At 39.3% G+C, this 18,710-nt stretch overlaps 1 protein-coding gene across 4 annotated transcripts in view; it reads right to left on the minus strand.

Annotated features, from left to right (window-relative positions):
- Positions 1–834: 834 nt before the first annotated feature.
- The window catches only part of LONRF1 (LON peptidase N-terminal domain and ring finger 1), a 39,097-nt gene continuing 21,221 nt past the window's right edge, over positions 835–18,710 (minus strand). Inside the window, exons 8-14 of one of the 4 annotated variants that reach the window (XR_010377342.1) lie at positions 18,028–18,149; positions 15,527–15,685; positions 15,253–15,415; positions 12,309–12,461; positions 8,755–9,007; positions 6,518–6,724; positions 835–1,042 (exon numbers count right to left, since the gene is read on the minus strand). Coding sequence is in view for 1 of the 4 variants with exons in the window: in XM_031440190.2 (XP_031296050.2) it covers positions 8,849–9,007; positions 12,309–12,461; positions 15,253–15,415; positions 15,527–15,685; positions 18,028–18,149 (756 nt within the window). In the remaining 3 variants the exon portion in view is untranslated. The other 3 variants (XR_010377341.1, XR_010377343.1, XM_031440190.2) reach the window with 3 other exon arrangements.

The raw sequence follows: 18,710 nt of genomic DNA on the forward strand, positions 1-18,710 counted from the left end.
CCACCCACCGCACCCTCTCCCACCCTCCGGACCAAGTACAGGGCAGGAAAACAGAAAGGCTAGAATGAGACTTCTAAAAGCTTGGCATTGCAGGCTGCATTGATCTTGCTGGCCACCAGGTGATGCTCATGTGTCTCCACAGGGAAAGACAGATTTTAGTAACATTAATCTAGACAGAAATTTTTAGAAATTTGGTATATTTAACAAATCACCAGATGAACCTATGGAGAAATGGAGTATAGGTATTTCTTGACACATTTTTATGAGCAGATCATAAAATTCTGGTTTTTTCCTCAGTTAAGAAAAGATGACACTCTGATTTGTCTGAAGATCCCCATGTCTAAATTCTAAACTCATAGTTAAGATTGTAGACATCAGGTTAAACAGTCAAAATCTGCATAGTTCATGCATATTCATCTCCAAATCACAGGTTGACCCCGTGTAGGTAACAAGTCACATGGATCTTAAGACTTGCCCTCCCCTACAGGATAACTAGAAAACCTTGGGTTACACTGCAAAACAGTATCCCATTAATTAAACACAAAATGGTACAAAACCCAGGCCCAACCAATTCCTAGGTTTTCCCAGTAGTTTAGCATGATTCCACCACCCTTAGCCTCATGGCCTTTTGTAACCTCCTCAATGTGTCTGTGTCTTCATTAAGACACACAAATGCATTACTCATAATAGCAAAAATAACCTGGAAATAATCCACATGTCTAGCAACAGTAGAAGAAATAAATTGTGGTAAATTCATAAAATGGAATACTATACAATAAGGAAGATGAACAAATGATAATGATTGATTGAAATAAGCCAGACACACAAAGAATATATCATGTGATTCTATTTATGTAAATTCAGAAACAGGCAGAATTAATCAGTGATTTTAGAAGTCAAGGTGAGGTTAGTAACTTGGAGTGAGAACAAGAGGGGCCTCTGGGTACTGGTTGTGTTCTGTTTCTTCACCCAGATATCTTCGTCTTGTGATAGTTCATTAAGTTGCACATTTACAGTTTGTCCACTTTTCTATATGGATGTTCTATTTTGAATTTAAAAGTTAAAAATGTGTAAATTATTTATGAACAACCCAGGTATTTTAAATCAATAGGAAGATTTTTAGTATTTACATAAATGTTCTATACATAGTAAAAGCTCAATAAACAATGGATTGGTTGAGTGATTTCATCTACTAATTGAAGCTATTTAGATATCGAACAATTTTTGATATTTTTCCAGCTATGGATATTTTTTACAAACTTTTGAGTGCAGGAATATCATTGGGTAGGTCTAATATGAGGTAGCCTATTGTGGTCTGTCATGTATGAAACAAACCGGGATGAAGTGAGTATTTGATAAGGGATGCTTTCCGTAGGATAAAGTCCTAGCTCTTTTTAGTGCCTTTGTAATTTGATACCCACCCACCACCTCAACCTTGTCTAGGCCTACTTCGCCCCTCACCCACTTTCCTTCTGGCCACATTATATAACTCCCTGTGGTTCTATGATCCCATGTTGATCACTTTACCTGGACCACTGCCCACACTCTTTTTTCACCTGTTCAACCCTTGTCTATTCCAAGTCTCTTAGCTTCCTTTCTTCATTTTCTTCACTGCTTCCATCTACTCTCCAGCCAGCACTGCTTATCCTGGAACGTTGCTCATGCACTTAGCACATTTGTGGGCGTATCTGTTTTTCCTCCCAAACTGTAAATTTATAAGTTGTTGGTACAAGTATCCCAAATACCTGTAACAGTGCTGGGCACATGATAGATACTGATAAATACTTTTGGGACCAAAGATCTAACTGGGAAAATAGTATTGTCTCACTTAAAGCAGCAAAGCAATCTAGATCTTCTAATCATTTGACATTCTTAACCTTCATAGATTATCAAAAATATGATGCAGATGTAGCATAAGAATCTATAAAATTAAGAATGAAATAATTTATTGACTTCATGAAATTTGTTTCCTCATAGACCCCACTGATCTTTTAATTTTGAAAATCACACCAATTTAGTGGTAACATGAAATCATTTGTTTATATTTGCATATCCAGAGAGGCTGTCATTCCAGAGGTATTTGAGTGACTAGTGTATGTATGAGGTGCCAGAATCATTCAGATATGTTGACTTGGGATGGGAAGATGGGTTTTCTTGTCCGTGTGTCCTGTATTTACTAGCTAGTCTGAATGGATCTGTGAATTGATGTTTCTGGAGCCAAAACATGATTATTTTGAATCTCATCTGTTGATTTGTCTCTAAGTCCCTTCCTTTCTTCATTTTTGGCAACTTTACCTCCAGATTTTCCAGCTACAGTTACTAGAAGCAATTATATCTGAAAAAAAAGTTTTCAACCCGTTTTAGACCCACTTCCACAAGGCCTGTATCACAGTCCTTGTTAGTCTGAAGGGAGTGCCACACTAATGTCCTGAGGCTGCCGTAACACAGCATCACAGGCTGGGTGGCTTTCAACAATAGAAATCTATTCTCTCCCACTTCTGGAGGCTGAAAGTCCAAAATCAAGACGTCACCAAAGTCATGCTTCTCCAAAAATCTTAGAGGAGGATTCTTCTGTGCTTCTTGCATCTTCTGGCAACTTCAGGCATTCCTTGGCTTGTAGACACATCACTCCAATCTGCCACTATCATCAAAGGCTGTCTTCTCCGTGTCTTTGTGTCTGTATGTGGCCTTGTCTCTGCGCGTCTGTCCTCTACTCTTCTTAAAAGGACACCAGGTACAATGGATTAAGGGCCCACTCTGCTCCAGGATGTCCTCGAAGAACTAATTACATATGCACAACTGACCCTATTTCCAGATAAGGTCACGTTCTGAGGTTCCAGCAGTTAGAACTTCAACATATATTTGGGGCAAGGGGACACAATTCAACCCTTAACAGGTATCACAGGGAGTTCCTAAACCAGAATTCTTGCGTCGTTTCAGAGCCTCAGTTTTCTGAGTCTTCCAATTTTTTGTTATTTGGTTTCTGCTTTGCTTCTGGTTTCTGAGTTTCTACTTTAACAACTGCCTACTGCTTAGATCTTATCTTGCTCTTTAATAGTCACCCTGCTAGTGCCTAAAACACACAAGATACTAGTATGTATGAAGCTCCATGTGCAGCACTGTGCTAAACTCCTTTACTTTTATTCTGTAGTCTTTTTAATCCTAATTTTACCAGTTGATGCTACGACAGTCATACACCTAATAAGAGGTAGAGCTGGTAGGTCCAAATCCAGGTCTGCCTGACTCTACAGATGAAGATATTTCCCCTCCACTAGCTTCCTGGCTGTTCTGGTATTTCCTTGGCCAAATGATACTCAGCCAAATCATAATACATGTATTGAGCTGTTCCTCTCAGAAAGATGAAATAACCAATTTTGACATCTATCTGCTATTCTAGATAAGTCATATCAAGATCTATGAGTAACTGTCTCAAAAGCTACCAATTTCCTGCTACAAAATAGGTCATAGGGATACAACATACAGCATGGTGACAGTAGTTAGTAATACTGTATTGTATATTTGAAGTTGCTAAGAGAGTAGATCTTAAAAGTTCTCATTACAAGAAGAAAAATTTGTGATTATGATGACAGATGGTAACCAGGCTTAGGATGGTGATCATTTTGCAATATATACAAATATCACTACGTTGTACATTTGAAACTAATCATGTGATGTGTCAAATGATAGCTCAGTAAAATTTTTTAAAGAAAGGTATACATATGAAGATTTACATACATGTACATATAAATGTGTGTATTTACGGTATAAAGTACATTTACAGTGAAATACTGGGTCTGAAACTCTCAATAGATCAACTTTTTTTTTTTTCATACTGAGATAGAATGGGGAAGTTACTTAGAAAATTGGGTTACCCAGATCACTTAACAAGAGAACAAAAATCAGGTCTGCATTAGATTTCAGCAGCAACGTGCATAATATGCCTAGTGTGGGACCTGGTACTTACGAGGAGCTCAGTCAGAGGCCACCGCTGCTTACCAAGACGCTGGGACTTGCACGCCTGTTTTCACTTCCCACCGTGTCTTCGGCTTGAACATTTAAGTGCAAGAGGTAAGTCTGTTCTGACTCCATTAATGTAGAAATATTCCTGGAACTAAAGGTATGTTTTTCTTTCACTCCCTAGCTTGCACAAGGAGTTCTTACCTTTCACCTTGCCATTTTGTTTTCTTTTGTTGTCCTTGCTTAGATGTGTTCTGGTGCGTTAGGCTGTTCAACAGTGATTTGTTCTGTATGTTGCTACATCTTTCTTTACCTTTGTATTCAATTAGTTGGTGATAATTAATTTCACTTCCAGAATCTCACACACGCCCCTCCCTCCCTCCTTTCCTTTGCTTTTTTGGAAGGGTCTGATTTGTTCTTCCTTGGACTATGTTGACTAATTCTGGTGACACTGGTTTACAATTAAATCAAATGGATTAAGATTTGGGAATCATTGATTATTTAGAATTAATGGCATTTCAAAGAATATAGTCATTATAAGTATGGGGGCACATAAACATGAGATTTTCCTAATTTAAATGTTGTATACCATTGTTCTATTGTGTGGTTTTGTTTTGTTTTAATTTGGGTCTCTGCTAATGGAAACATGCAGGGTAAGAAGACCCCACAGTACGAGATTGGGTTGGAAAAGTATGATTTTAATGATTCTTGCTATACATCCTGCAGTGTTACCTCCTAACAAGATTGTTAGCGATTTACACTGCTCCTAAAAATATAGGGCTTAGCCCGATTTGGCCATCTCACCATCTTGGTGCGGTGCTTAAAAACAAGTTCTGTGGGGAGGGTATAGCTCAAGTGGTACGAGGTCCTGTGTTCAATCCCTAGTACCTCCTCTACAAAAAATTAACCTAATTTACCATCCTCAGCCCCCAAAAAAGAAATGCAAGAGAAAAAAGTTCTAATTCATCGCTGTAAGATGAACCCCTCCCCCAAGTGCACAGCCAGCTGAGTCAGAGGGTCAAGTCAATCATTTCCCTTCCCAGATGTCTTAGAACTTCATGTGGCAGTGAGTGGCGGGTTCAGTCAGTTCCACAACATACGAGCTGTGTAATCCTCTGACAAATTAACTAGTCTCCGTTTCCTCACGTACCTTACAGGACTTTTCCGAGGATTAAATGTGAGTGTTCACATTTTGAAACGAAGCCTGTATGTTTTTCTGTATCCTGCTGTGACTCTTAAAATCTTTAAGAATACATTTAAGCTATTTGGAGGCAGATCTGTAAGAGAGCTCATTTATTAAGCCAGGTCATAAATGTCTCTTAAAAAAACGTTTAACATTTTTAAATGTTGGCATTTAAACACTAGCTTAGGAAGAAAATTTACTGCATTGAGCCAGTCCTCTCCCTGCAGATCGGTGCCGACACTGAGTTACGGCTGTTGCGCTTGTGCTCAGTCCACCTTAGTTTCTTATTGTTCTCTTTAAATGCACGAACTTGGTCCCTAAGCAAGCACGTAGGTTTTTTTCATTAGTCTTGAGCTCTAGGAAAATGACTTGTATTATGTTCCTTTTTTTCTGCTCTTAAGAAACTTCTGTCAGAAGGATGTGAATACTCTTGGTCTTTTCCTCATACTTGGTCTCTATCAATCTCTGCACTGTTCTGGAAAGAGCCCCAACCTGCCACCTCATTCCTCTGTCTGTGTTCTTCCATCTTTAATTCATCTTTGCTTATTTTTTATGATTCATTCATTGATTGAATAAACTTTTACTGACTGTTTCTATGTTGCCAGGGACCATCATAGGAACAGTTTTTAGATCCCCCAGACCTTTTTTTTGGAATTGCACATCCTCAAATTAAAGGGTATTGGGTTTGCTGTCTAGAGCGTTTCTCCTCAAATTTATAGGAGGTGATTGCTCGTCTTTGTCGTCTGGGATCCTTGTCCATTCCTGCCTCTGTTGCCGGTGGGGGCGGCCGGAACATGCATCATGCGACGAAGGTCAGTGGCTTGCTGTCTGTGAGGGCGCTGCATCCCACGGGGACCTGGTCCTCTCTATCCCAACGCTCCCTTGGTGCTTTGGCCTGAGAACAACTGCTCTTGCCCCTGCTGCCCAGGCCAAGTGAGAGAGAGGCCGAACCATCCAGCCGTGTCCAGTGCAGCCTCCCTGAGGCATCGGCCTGAGTCTTCCAAGACCCTCTTTTAGATTGGGGCTCCCCTGTAGTCCTCCATTTCTGTAAAGCTATGCTTTCCCCTGGTCCTCTCTGCCAGATCTCATTTCCGTATCTCAAATTCCTCAAAAGCGTTGGTCAGCTGACACTTTCCTTGTGCAATGTTGTTAGACTTCTTTTTGTTGTTGGGGGAGGTAACTAGGTTTACTTACTTAATTTATTTTTAGAGGAGGTACTGGGGATTGAACCCAGGACCTCATGCATGCTAAGCATGTGCTCTACCACTTGAGCTATACCCTCCCCCCACATTTCATTTTCTTGACTGCCGTTGTTTTGAACTTGGGGAGAAAGAGAAGACAGAGGTGTATGTTCAGTCTAACCTTTTTCCAACTTACCATCTTAACTAACACTTATTTCATTTCTGTTCAGCGATCAGCCTAGGTCTTGGAGGTTAAATCTGTGTGAACTGCTAGATGCCAGTCTTTAACACTCAGGAGAGGGCTGATGTGTTGAGTTCAGTTACCCCCGGAAGTGCCACAAGGAAAGTGCTGTGGAGTTCAGGGTCCTTGCTGAGTGAAGTCATTCAAGTCGACCCCGAGGAACTGGACATGCAGAGACAGGTGGGTAAGCAGAGAAGAGCAACAACGAGCTACTCTGGCTTCAGATGTGGAATTCATGACAGACCTTAGTCACTTAAAGTGATGAGGCAAAAAATGTCAGACTTTTTTGCTTTTTCCTGATAAACTGAATGGAAAGTGTAATAGGAAAAAGATTTCTAGAGACTGAAAAAATCTATCAGAGATCATTTATCACACAATTAGGGTCAAATGATCAACGTGAATTTTCATTAGTATATGTGTGTATAGATAGACTGTTTAATGTGTGTGTGTACACATCACAGATGGAGATTCAGCACCAGGTAAGTCCTACTGCATTCTGATATGTTATGTTGTAAACTATATAAGTAAACTCTCCACTTACACTACCCGGACACTATTTAAGCTATTTAACAGACATTTAATAGTGTTTTATTACAAGAAAGTTTAATCACACTTCAGAAACTATTGATAAGGTATTTTTCAGGAATGGCTCATTCTTTAGACAGCATTTTCTGCAGAACTATTAGATTCTTGATTAGCATAATTGTGGGGCAAAAGGTGGTGGCCCTCTACCTATGCAGTTAATCTTGCATCTTTTTAAATAAAAACATTCAATATTAAAAATGATTTATTTATACTTGAAAATCCTAGCTGGGAAATTGGGGACTGAAAGGGTCAAGCCTGCTTAGCCAAGAGGAGTCCCAAATGGGAGTAACAAGCACGTAGGAGTTTTATCTGTATCCTAAAGGGATATGGATTTTTTAAAAGGCTGAAAATGTGGTTTAGGATGGTTATAGGCCTAAAGCTTCCTTAAGACACTATGGTCAAAAGATGACCAGAAAAAGTATTTTGAAAGCTATAGCTTACGTCCCACGGCACAATATAGTAAGCAAAACTCAGCCTCACTCTGCCTAACTCCGCTGATCGGTTTTTGACATTCACCTAAAATGTAAGAAAAAAAGTATTATGAATTTAGCTTTTATTCAAAATTAAATAAGCCAAAGCAAAAAATTTAAGAAACTTTTACAAATTACTTACATAAAAGAAAGTTAAGAGGGACAGTCACAAGTTTGCAACAAATAATACAAAAGTATCCAGGGCAGCATGAGTACAGACCATGTCGCCGCGTGGTGCTCTAACTGTGATATGAATAAGGCATAACTAACGTTTGCACCAAGACCAGCATTTCAAAACAAAACGAAACATACTTTAAAAGCTTAGTTCTACATTAAGCTTCTTCTCTTCCCTCAGATCCTTAATGGGTTTATACTATTTAATTTTTTTTAAATCAATACATCACGTCAAACTATAAATTACATAGATGGGCAGTTAATGTGAAAAGCCCCCCTAAAATGTACAAACTAACTGGTACTGAACTGAGTTCTCTATTTACCTTTATGTACAGTTAAGTGTAAACCATATTTTCACAGTTTTAAGTGTTTTATGAATAGATGCACAGTACCAAGTCAGGTTTGCAATTGTTCCTGAAAACTGGCTCTAGGTTCAGCATCCGATGCCTGTAGGCTATTGGGATGCAAGTATTTACATAAATAAGAAACTGTGTCATAGTCAATGGTCAAGACAGTTCAGCAAAAGCGGTATTTCCAACAAAGAGTGATACTCAATACCATAGTTTACATACTTGTGCAAATATAAGCATTAGGACAGAGAAATCTGAGGCAAATTCAGTTTGCAAAAACTTGTATCGCTATTGTTGTAAACGTGGGCAATAAATGACCCTCGGCAAGTCCTGCTCTCTATGGCTTTTTTTTTTTCTTTTAAAAATTTAAAGCCAGAGAAAATGCACCCATTCAACCCACACATACACTCACACTCACCCACATACACACACAGTTCTCATTTCATTTAGAGTATGGTACATAGTGCAACTTCATCACAATGTAGAGGTTTGACACACATTCAGTGTGTGTTTTTCTGTGCAAGTTCTTAGTGGTCTAAATCCTAGTTGAAGGTATTCGTTTGCAGAACCACACGATTCAGGAGGTTGAAGGGAAAAAGAAAAGTTTCCTTACATTTCTCAAACCAGCACTGGGTGTGCGAAGGCAGCAGACAATCTGGCTGTCAGCACAGCCAGATTAGGGTAACTTCAGGGGAAGCTCCGAGCAGTTACTTAGACTGGTCTCTAGAAAAATAGGTCAGTATATGCTGTATCTTTGTCAACCGTTCTTTCAAAGACCTCATTGACAAAACTGACAGCTGGTATCGGGGGTCGACAGGTAGGACAGCAAGAAGCCACCAACACCAGGCGGGTCCGTTAGGGATTGCCTAAAAATAATCCACATTGTATTGTGTTAATAAGAAACACTGATGTGATCACAGCAGTAACAAGCCACCACCATGCTATTCTTTACTGAACTTTACAATGTCAGGTCCCATCTCAAATTTTTTAAAATTTAAAAAATTTTAAATCTTACAATATATGAGTTTCAGGTGAACAACAGTGATTTAATGTTTTTATAGCTTATTTGCTGTAAAAGTTATTATATTCCCTGTGCTGTACACTACATCCTTGTAACTTATCCATTTTATACCTCATAGTTTATACCTCTTAACCCCTTCACCCATTTTGCTCCTCCCCCTCTGATAACCACTATTGGTTCTCTGTATCTGTGAATCTGTTTCTGATATGTTTATTCATTTTAGTTTATAGATTCCACAAAGAAGTGAAAACATAGTCTTTCTCTTTTTTCAAGTATAATACCCTCTATGTCCATCCTCTGTCCGTGTTGCTGCAAATGGCAGAATTTCACTCCTTTTTATGGCTGAGTAGTATTCCTCTAAGTGTATTGATATTTGTGTATATCTCACGTTTTCTTTATCCATTCTTATGTTGATGGGCACTTAGGTTGTTTCCACATCTTGGCTAGTGTAAATAATGCTGCTGAGAATACTGGGGTGCATTTATCTTTTCAAATTAGGGTTTTCATTTTCTTTGGATATATCCAGGAGTGGAATTGCTGGATTGCTTGGTAGTTCTATTTTTAATTTTTCTGAGGAAACTCCATACTGTTTTCTATAGTGGATGCACCAATTTTCACTCTCACCAACAGTGTGTGAGGGTTTCCTTTTCTTCACATCCCCACCAATACTTGGTTTCTTCTTGACAATAGCCATTCTGACAGGTAGGAAGTGATATCTCAACATCATTACTTATCAGAGAAACGCAAATCAAAACCACAATGAGATCACCTCACACATGTCAGAATGGCTATCCCAAATTTTTGTTATGGGGACATTCAGCACGTCTCTGACCTCTGTCTATTAGATGCCAGTAGCACATCCTCAGTTCTGACAGTCAATAATGTCTCCAGATACTGCCACATGTCCTATGGGGGCAAAACTGCCCCCAACTAAGGACTGATTTCTTTAAAATAGATCAATGTGTCTTAATTTTTTAAATATATAATTAAAATTTCTTCAAATAATTGTGGAATCCTAGGAAGAATGTAAGAAAAAAGTCTTAGCTTCCAGTTTCATTTGAGAAATAAACCTACCTCCAGCAAAGACGACCCTCTGATGTAGCAAGAGCTGGTGACGGAACGAACTAGGACTGTGTTTACAAGAATGGAGTGTGAGGCACCTGCACTACACGGTGAGCTGCTTCTTACTGAAGCTGGAACATGTAGTTTCAGGATGATAGAAGGAGCTGCAATGTCAGCATTGATCTCAGCAAGCTCCTTCTGAAATCAAGCTGGATTTCTGTCTCTGTATCCTCAGCACTTAAACATCAGACACTACATTTTCCAGAATTCCCTCCCTCACATGGTTCCAGGTTACACCTGACCAATAAGAGATACTCTTGTGAGATGGGGAAGTTGGGAGACGAAGCCACTGTTCCCTGGAGACTGCTGCCAAGTGTGGGCTGACGTGAGATTTGCAGTAGTTTTCCAGAGAACTCCTGAAAACCACCTGCTCTGCTACTGCAGACTGATATACTAGTGGGGACCTCCCTGGGATTCCTAAGAATGACAGCAAGTCTCAAGTCGTAAGCCCGAGCTCTACTGTGTCAGGTGGAGATCCGTGGGGACAGATTCCCTGAGGTCCCTGATACTCCCTCCTCCTCCCAACGGCTGTGCCAACTCTGCGTCCTCCAAACACCCCTCCACTCCTGGGATGTCAGAGTAGCTGCTTTTGTTTTCCTGAATGAACCATGACTGGTACAGTATGACTAACAAACCAGTGGAAGGGGACTGACCAATAAAAGTGAGGGTGGTGGAGGTGATGGGAATATAATGTTGAATTTTCCTACAGGTTGGTTGGTTAACATTTATTCAGCTACACAGCCTTAAAAAGAAGTGAAATAACGCCATTTGTAGCAACATGGGTGGACCCAGAGATCATCATACTAAGTGAAGTAAGCCAGAAAGAGAAAGACAAATACCATGTGAATGGTATCACGTATATGTGGAATCTAAAAAAATGACACGAATGTACTTACTTACAAAGCAGAAACAGACTCAGAGACATAGAAAACAAACTTAAGGTTACCAGGGAAGGATACACTGGGATTTGCACACACTAACTACATATAGAATAAACAAGGTCCCAGTAGACATAGCACAAGGAACTATATTCAGTAGCTTGTAGTAACCAATAATAAAAAAGAATATGAAAAAAAGTGTATGTCGTATGTCATTCCAGAGACTGACAGTATTTCAATAAAAATAGTATTCCATTTTGTGCTCATCAAAAGCTATTCCTATCAAGTTCAATCAGATTGGGGTAGCCAGGATAAAACTAACATGTGGCAACTGATAACATGCTGGACTCAGAATGAGAACTCAGTTTGGAGTTGGTGTAATGTTGGAATTTCAAGGTCAGGTGAAGGATTCAACTGGGATTCAGGCAGCTTAGGCCAACCTTTGAAAAGCAGAATGAGAGGCAGGGTCCATCCGACCTGTTCATATACAGCCGTTCCTTCATGGAATCTAGTCCCTTCTGACCACAAACATTTTATCCAGCTCAATTAAAACATCCTCATGCCTAGAAGTTAGTGCTCTGGTGAGTCTGTAATCAGATTTTTCCCCAATAGGGACTCTTCTCTTGCACCTCTGGCAGTGCCCACAGCAGAGTTGCTTGACCAGAAGGTGCCTGGTGTATAGTAATTAGATTAAGCTGCAATGTAAATCCTAAATTCCTGAGCAAGAACAGCATGAAGGGACAAAAATATGAGTGGCAGAGTACAAAGCTGGGGGACATGAGAGGGGACAAAAGATTTTTTGAGAGATGTAGCCTTTTCTGTACTCTTAACTGTCAAAGACTAACAGCAAAGCTAACAGCCTCAAAGGCAGAGCTGTCTTGTAGCCACAATTTACTAGATGGAACCCATGTCCCATTTTTAATTCCCTCTCCTTCCTGGAGAATCCTCAGCTGACGCCTGTTTCCATCCTCATCCCATGTAAGATGTAGTAGATCCCATTATGCTAGAGAACATGGCCGTGAGTCTAAAGATAGGGGGAGGACAAAGGAATGCTGTGCAAAAAGATGGAAAAAAGAAACTTAAATCTACTAATTTGAGTTTAAACAAAAAGTGAGACTTTTGCAAACAGTATCAAAGCCATCATACCTGTAGGTTTTCCTCCCTTCCAGGCATCGATCCAAAGTGCTGAAGAATTTGGCTTCGAAATCTGTCTCTCAGATTCTGAAACCAGCTGCAGGCTTGAGAGTAGACCAAATCATGAAGCTGTCGGAGATTCTCTAGCTCATCTTCATCCTCAACCTAGAAATACAATAATCAGTAAGACACCTGTGTCCAATCTTCCCGTCCATACCACCAACCCTACAGAAATGGGAAAAAAAAATTAAAATACAGAGACTGCTTCTTCAGTGCAGGATCAGAGTATATTTCTGCCTCACGTAGTACCAATGGGCCAGACTAAGAACGACAGCAAGGCCTGACCTCCCGGCCTTGCTGAGTTAGCAGTGCAGCACTGCAGTGGGAGGGGCAGGAGGGGGAGTGAGTCCTCAGAGGTCTTCAGGGATTGGGAATTCCTTTCATCTTTGTGGATCAATGGCTTTTGAAAGCAGTGGAACAAAGCAGAGGAATACAGCTGAGACAATAAAAGGAAAGACCAGGGGGAGGTTTAAGATGCAGATGACATGGAAGAAGCAAGACCAGGATGGAGGAGAAGCATTAATTACATCTTCTACCAGGGAACTCAGTTAAAAACAAAATGCAACAAATAATGTAGCATATAAAGCCAGAATATCAGAAGATAGAGAATACACTACAGCAGAAGTTCATCACTGCATGAAGGCCCAAGGCCGAGGCTACCTCCATCCCTTCTGTATGGCCTTCAGACTACTGGATCATAAATGTGCCAGCCTTTAACCCAGAAGAGTAGTCTCATAAAACACAGGTGTGAAGATGGAACATTAACCCAGCCATCTCATATTAACACACTCCTAGCCTACCCACTCCTCTACTTCATAAACGTTAACATATCTGAGCAAGTGCCAGGCCTGAGTCAGCCTTCCAGGATGACTCAATAGAAAAACAACAGAGAGACTCTGAAAACATCCTGGAGATAGAAAAGGTAAGTCTATAGCACACACAAGACAAAAGAACATACTTATTTTTGGAAGATTTGAAATGGGGAAAAAAAAAACCCAAAGTTTAAAAAGCATCTGCTTTTTCACAACAACGTCACAATCCTTAATGCCACTGACCTGTACACTTAAGGTGCTTAAAGTGGTAAGTCTTATATTTATTTTATCACATTAAAAATAAAAGATTGAGGAGCCACCCAATTCCAGACTTTCTGGTCTTACAAAGGCTACACAAGAGTCAGTCCCCTGCTAAGACACATTGGACTTGATAGGAGCCAGAAATAAACTTGACTTGTTAAAGAGAGTAAGAAAGAAAAGTGTCTGCTTTCCACCCATACAAAGTTCAAGGAAACAAACCATTGGCTCTAGTAAACAGGAAATGATAAGAGTCTGAGAGAAAAAAAAGGAGCTAAGAAGCAGGCAGAAGTTTTAAAGGCAAGCATTAAAGTTATGGAACTTCACAGCAACCATATAACAGAATATAAAGTGTCAGTAGACATCACAGTACTCTGAGAAAAAAAAAAAACTGATAAAAAGCAAATTTGAGAAGCTTTTTCCAGAATGGAAAAGGAATCATTATATAGATGAGGCACTAAGATGAAGAAAAATTAGACATTCCTAAGACCACAAAGATACAGAATTCACTTTCCTAAACATCAAATCTGTAATACTTTCAATGTGCTATTCTATTGTCATACTTACATACTGTTACATGTTTAGTCAAAATACTCAGGGGATTTTGTCAGCAAATCCAATATATAAAGATGTAGATTTAGATAAAACCAAAATAGGGTTATTAGTTTTAAGAATATCGCCTTTTGCAAATGATTCCATTAACCAAACGTGCCTAAAGCCTTATCAGTCAACTCAAAGTTACAAATGACTACATACTTTTGGCCCCCGGCATGAAGCAAAGTTTCCCCATAGTATCTTAATAAAAAGATAGGACAAGCAGTATCAGATTAATGAAGTTCATCAGCAGCGAAGCAATATGGTATTGATAATGATACAACACAGCACTTTGAGGCAGTGAGCTGGCTTTACATCATTTTTATTACACTACCTATAGGATTTTAGGCAAATGAACACTTCTGAATTTTACTTTCCTCATCTGCTAACTATCTTACAGAGTTTTGAAGATTCAGTGAGTTAGTATTTGTAGAAATGCCTAATGCCAACATTCAATAAATGCTGACTGACATGAAGGGCCCAAACAGATCAATGAACAAGCAACAGTATGTAACATCTATGTTGTTATAATGCCCTTCCAAAGGAAACTGATTTGATATTTATAGTATCAAATCATTTTTGTGGTACCTAAATTAAGTGTAGATGGTAAAGTAATTCCTGGAAAACAGCAACAAGGCAGCATTAATCCTATCCAAGAAAGTTATGACAATTACCCTCCCCTGGAAAGATACCACCAATAATGACACTGACAGTGCTGTCTGTGATGCCCTGGGTTTGAACAAAGCACTCAACTCCGTCTATTAAGGTTATCTTCAGCATATATAGAACAATTCTTCAAGGATTTTATGTGTTTACCTTTACATCAGAGTTCAATCTGCTGATCACATCAAGCTTTGACTACTAATATATTCAATTAACAAGGGCAAGGGTTGGAAGGTTTCATAACTTAGATGGGTTGGAAGTTTAGTTCAATGCACTGCTATGGTTAAGTATGAACCATGCAAATATACTCACGTTCTGGGCACGCTGCTGGTTGTTGGGCTGGTAGAAATGAACAGAATCTAGGTTCTGGTCTCCCAAGTTCTCTTGGAACTCACAACGATTAGGAGCAACGTGAGAAAAAGGTAACTTGGAGCTACTTTGCCTAAGTATTGATGAGGGTCTCTGATAGGAATAATTGGTTTATGTGCCCAGAAATACTGCCTGTATGCCTGTGTAATACCTAGGACAGAGTACACCAAAGGGTGCTGAAAAAGAATAGTTTCTAATACCTTCACATCTTCCAGATATTCAATGTCTGCAGTGCAGTATCCATCTTTCATTCCCCTTTTTAAAACCCTAAACCGCTTTCCTCCAACGGTATCAACCACAGACCTTCCATCAGGCAAAAAATGTACATTTCTAATTTGTAACATACAGCCATAATCTGCAAAACTAAAAGAAAAACTCAATTAATATCAAAGTTCAAGCAACAAGCATGCAAGTTCTCCACAATATTCAAAGAAAATTACAGAATCGATAAAAGTATTTACACAACAAGCATACCTATTTTGTGTATCACTGACACACATCCCAAATTGTTTAGTTCCAGTCTGTATACTTCTTCGAATCATCAATCTGTATCTTGGCTCAAATACATGAAGAGGGCAAGGCACAGTGGGGTAGGCCATAGTGCAAACAAATATTGGAACATTCTTAGTCAAGCTGAAGAAGAAAAAAGTGTCATTATACATCAGAACATTCAACAAAAATAAGTAAAACTTGCAACAGTAATAAATTAATATGAAACAAAAAGAAATCAGCTCTAAACTCAGGTGATTTTTATTCTTGACAAGAATAAGAATCAGTATCCTCTTCATTTAAGTTCAAGTTGATGTGATACTAACACTAAAAATCTCTCTGTGATCCTCTTACAGGTAAATTTGAATTTGAGATACCAGGTTATGTAACTTTACGGTCAAAAAGCAACTGATGATAATTACTACTTTATACTACAGATGTGTTTAAACTATGATAGAGTTAATATCTTTTATTCATAAAATACTCTTACTCTTGGATAACAATAAGGAAAAATGAGCTCCCACAAAAGACAAAAAGCAAATTAAAAATTAGGCATTAAAATACTTTCATACTACCAAAAACAGACAATTCAATGAGATAACATTATTTCCAGATGATGAAATGATACAACATTTTCCATTGCCAGATTGGCAGGAACTATGAAGGATACAGGCTTTGGCCAGGGTATGGGGAAACTGGCAGTGCGGGAGGCAGGGAAGACCGGAATAACCATGTTGAAGAATTTGGCTGCATACATTAAAACCTGTGAAAATGTTCGTATCCTTTGAACCAACAGGCTCACTTTTTTCCCTCTAAGTACTATAATGTTCAATGCAGCACTATGTATAGCAGCTGAAACTCAGAAGCAAAAAGAGAGGCAAGTAAACTATGATGGAACCATAAAATGGGATGCTATGCTTGAATGTTTAGAGAAAAGGAGGTTATAGAATGAGTAAAATGATCCCATCTTTGTTTAAAATGTATTTACATATGTTAAAATCTAGAAGGATATATGCTGAAATGCCAATGGTGATTCCCTTTGGGTTATAGATTATGGCTTTTTTCCCCTCTCATTAATATTTTCTAGTCTTTTCTTCAAAAAGACCAGAAATTACTTATGTAGAAGTAATATTTAATTAACTCATGTTTACTATACAATCACTAGCTCCTCTACTTTTAAAACTGTATATTTTACCATCACTGAGCACTCTTCTTGGGAACATAAAACAACAAAAACCCAGTACGCCTATTAATTAGCAAAACTTACAAGTACTAGAGAATGAGTTACCCCTTAAAAAAACAGCCCTGTTAGTTAGCAGGCAGCAAGACTCCCTAAGGCCTCTCTCCACCACACTCAGGCTCCCTCATAGCCCTGCTCCTCTGCCACTTGTGGAGTCCACTCTTCTGGGGAGGACTGGTCCTGTCACTATGCTTAAATATTTCAAAAGTCTATCTGCAGTTTTTTTATATCCTGCTTTTCTGCAGTGTTCAAAAAGGTTCTTCAGCCTCCCATCAGAATATTTTCCATTATAAAAATCACTCAATAAAATATCAATTCCAAGAGAAGACAAATCATTACCAACTTATATAGAGAAAAGACTGGAAACCTTTCTTCTACTGCAGGCCTAGTGAAGACATTTGGTGGACACATACTGAAAAAGTCTACAAGCAAAATTACGTTTTCCTTAGAAAGAAATAGAAAATATTTATATATTAAAAAACAGAAACAGCATAAAAATTTACAATTTTGCTTTTTAGTGTCCAGTTAAAAGAAAATGGGAAAAAAAATATTTAAGAAATTACAAACCCATGAGAAACTTGGAGACTCGTGAAAGAGGTAAAACATGAAGGGAAAAAGGGGAAGAAAAGTAAAAGATACACACAGCAACAAAACCAGCTCAAACCTACCCAGCCCTGGTTAGCCCTTACGCTCTCAATACTGGTCTGCAGCACTGAACCGCAAGGTTACCACCAGGTTTTCCACCTTCCTGGTGTGAAGTCAGTTCTGCTGACAGTATCTTCAGTAATGGAGAATGTAGCCCTGAAGTCATCCCTTCCAATTTCAGTCTCAGGCCTCAAGGTCCCACCCCCTTCCAAGCCTCTGGCATCCTCAGCCTTCCCCCTGCAGGGCTGTGACGCGGGAGGGCTGCAGTTTCCCGCAACCACTGCCCACACCCCCAACCTCTCCATTCCCAAATACAGGGCTGGACATCACTGTAGGAAACCTGTCCTCCCCCAGAACACCGCGTCGGTTCAGAGAGCAGTCAGTTGTTCCCAACTAAACATCTGGAAGTTACCAAATGAACTTTTAGAAACTTCTGTTGAGGACGGGGAAGCTGACCAATATTCGTTTAAAATATGCCTTTGACCAGACTGGGCTGAACTAAAGGCAGAATCCAGCTTGCTGTGAGGAGGCTTCTCCTGCCTGTTTCACAGGGCAGTAGTTCGTAATTTGATGATGTTGATTTTTATGAGAAGAAACTTACTGTGAGAGTTCAGCAGTTTCTTCATCATACATTTTTTTTCTCTCAGACAGTTCATCAGGCAGATACTTCACTATCAAATCTTCCAACAGCTGTGTGACAGAGTACCTCCTATCTGCTAGATACTAAAAGACAATATTATTTTACACTCCAGTAACCTTTATTACATACTTATACAGGCAATTCTGAGTTCATTAGTGAGGGGGGACATTACAACGGATGGTGCTGAACAGGTAAACCTGCCTGAGGTGTAGCTCAAGAGCATTAAAGGAACGTGGTTGTGGCTGGACTCAAGAACTGGATCTAAGACCCTTGTCTTGCTGTGACCGCAGGTCTTCATTAGTGGCGGTCAGTGCTGCCCCGTCACCTCCCACAGTAAAGGCCAATTTCCATCTGACAGTTCATGAATACCTGAAACTAGTGTCTTAATTAAGAAACAAAAATAAGGAATGAAGAAAATAATGCACCTGCCTTATTTAAGAAAAGCAAAATTATTCCCTCTTTTGTTCCCCATTTTAGTGGCAGCATTTCCAAGTAATTTTTCTTTCAGATTTTCCTTCCATTTTCATCCCACTATCAAGAGGTTCCTTTTCCTGTATGATGCACCCCTTCCAGAAAACGGTACATTTGTACCACTTCCTTAATACTCTGAAAACTGCCACCCCTGTGCGATTTCGTGTTATTCT

Source organism: Camelus dromedarius, chromosome 22 (assembly GCF_036321535.1).
Source record: "Camelus dromedarius isolate mCamDro1 chromosome 22, mCamDro1.pat, whole genome shotgun sequence".
NCBI lineage: Eukaryota > Metazoa > Chordata > Mammalia > Artiodactyla > Camelidae > Camelus > Camelus dromedarius.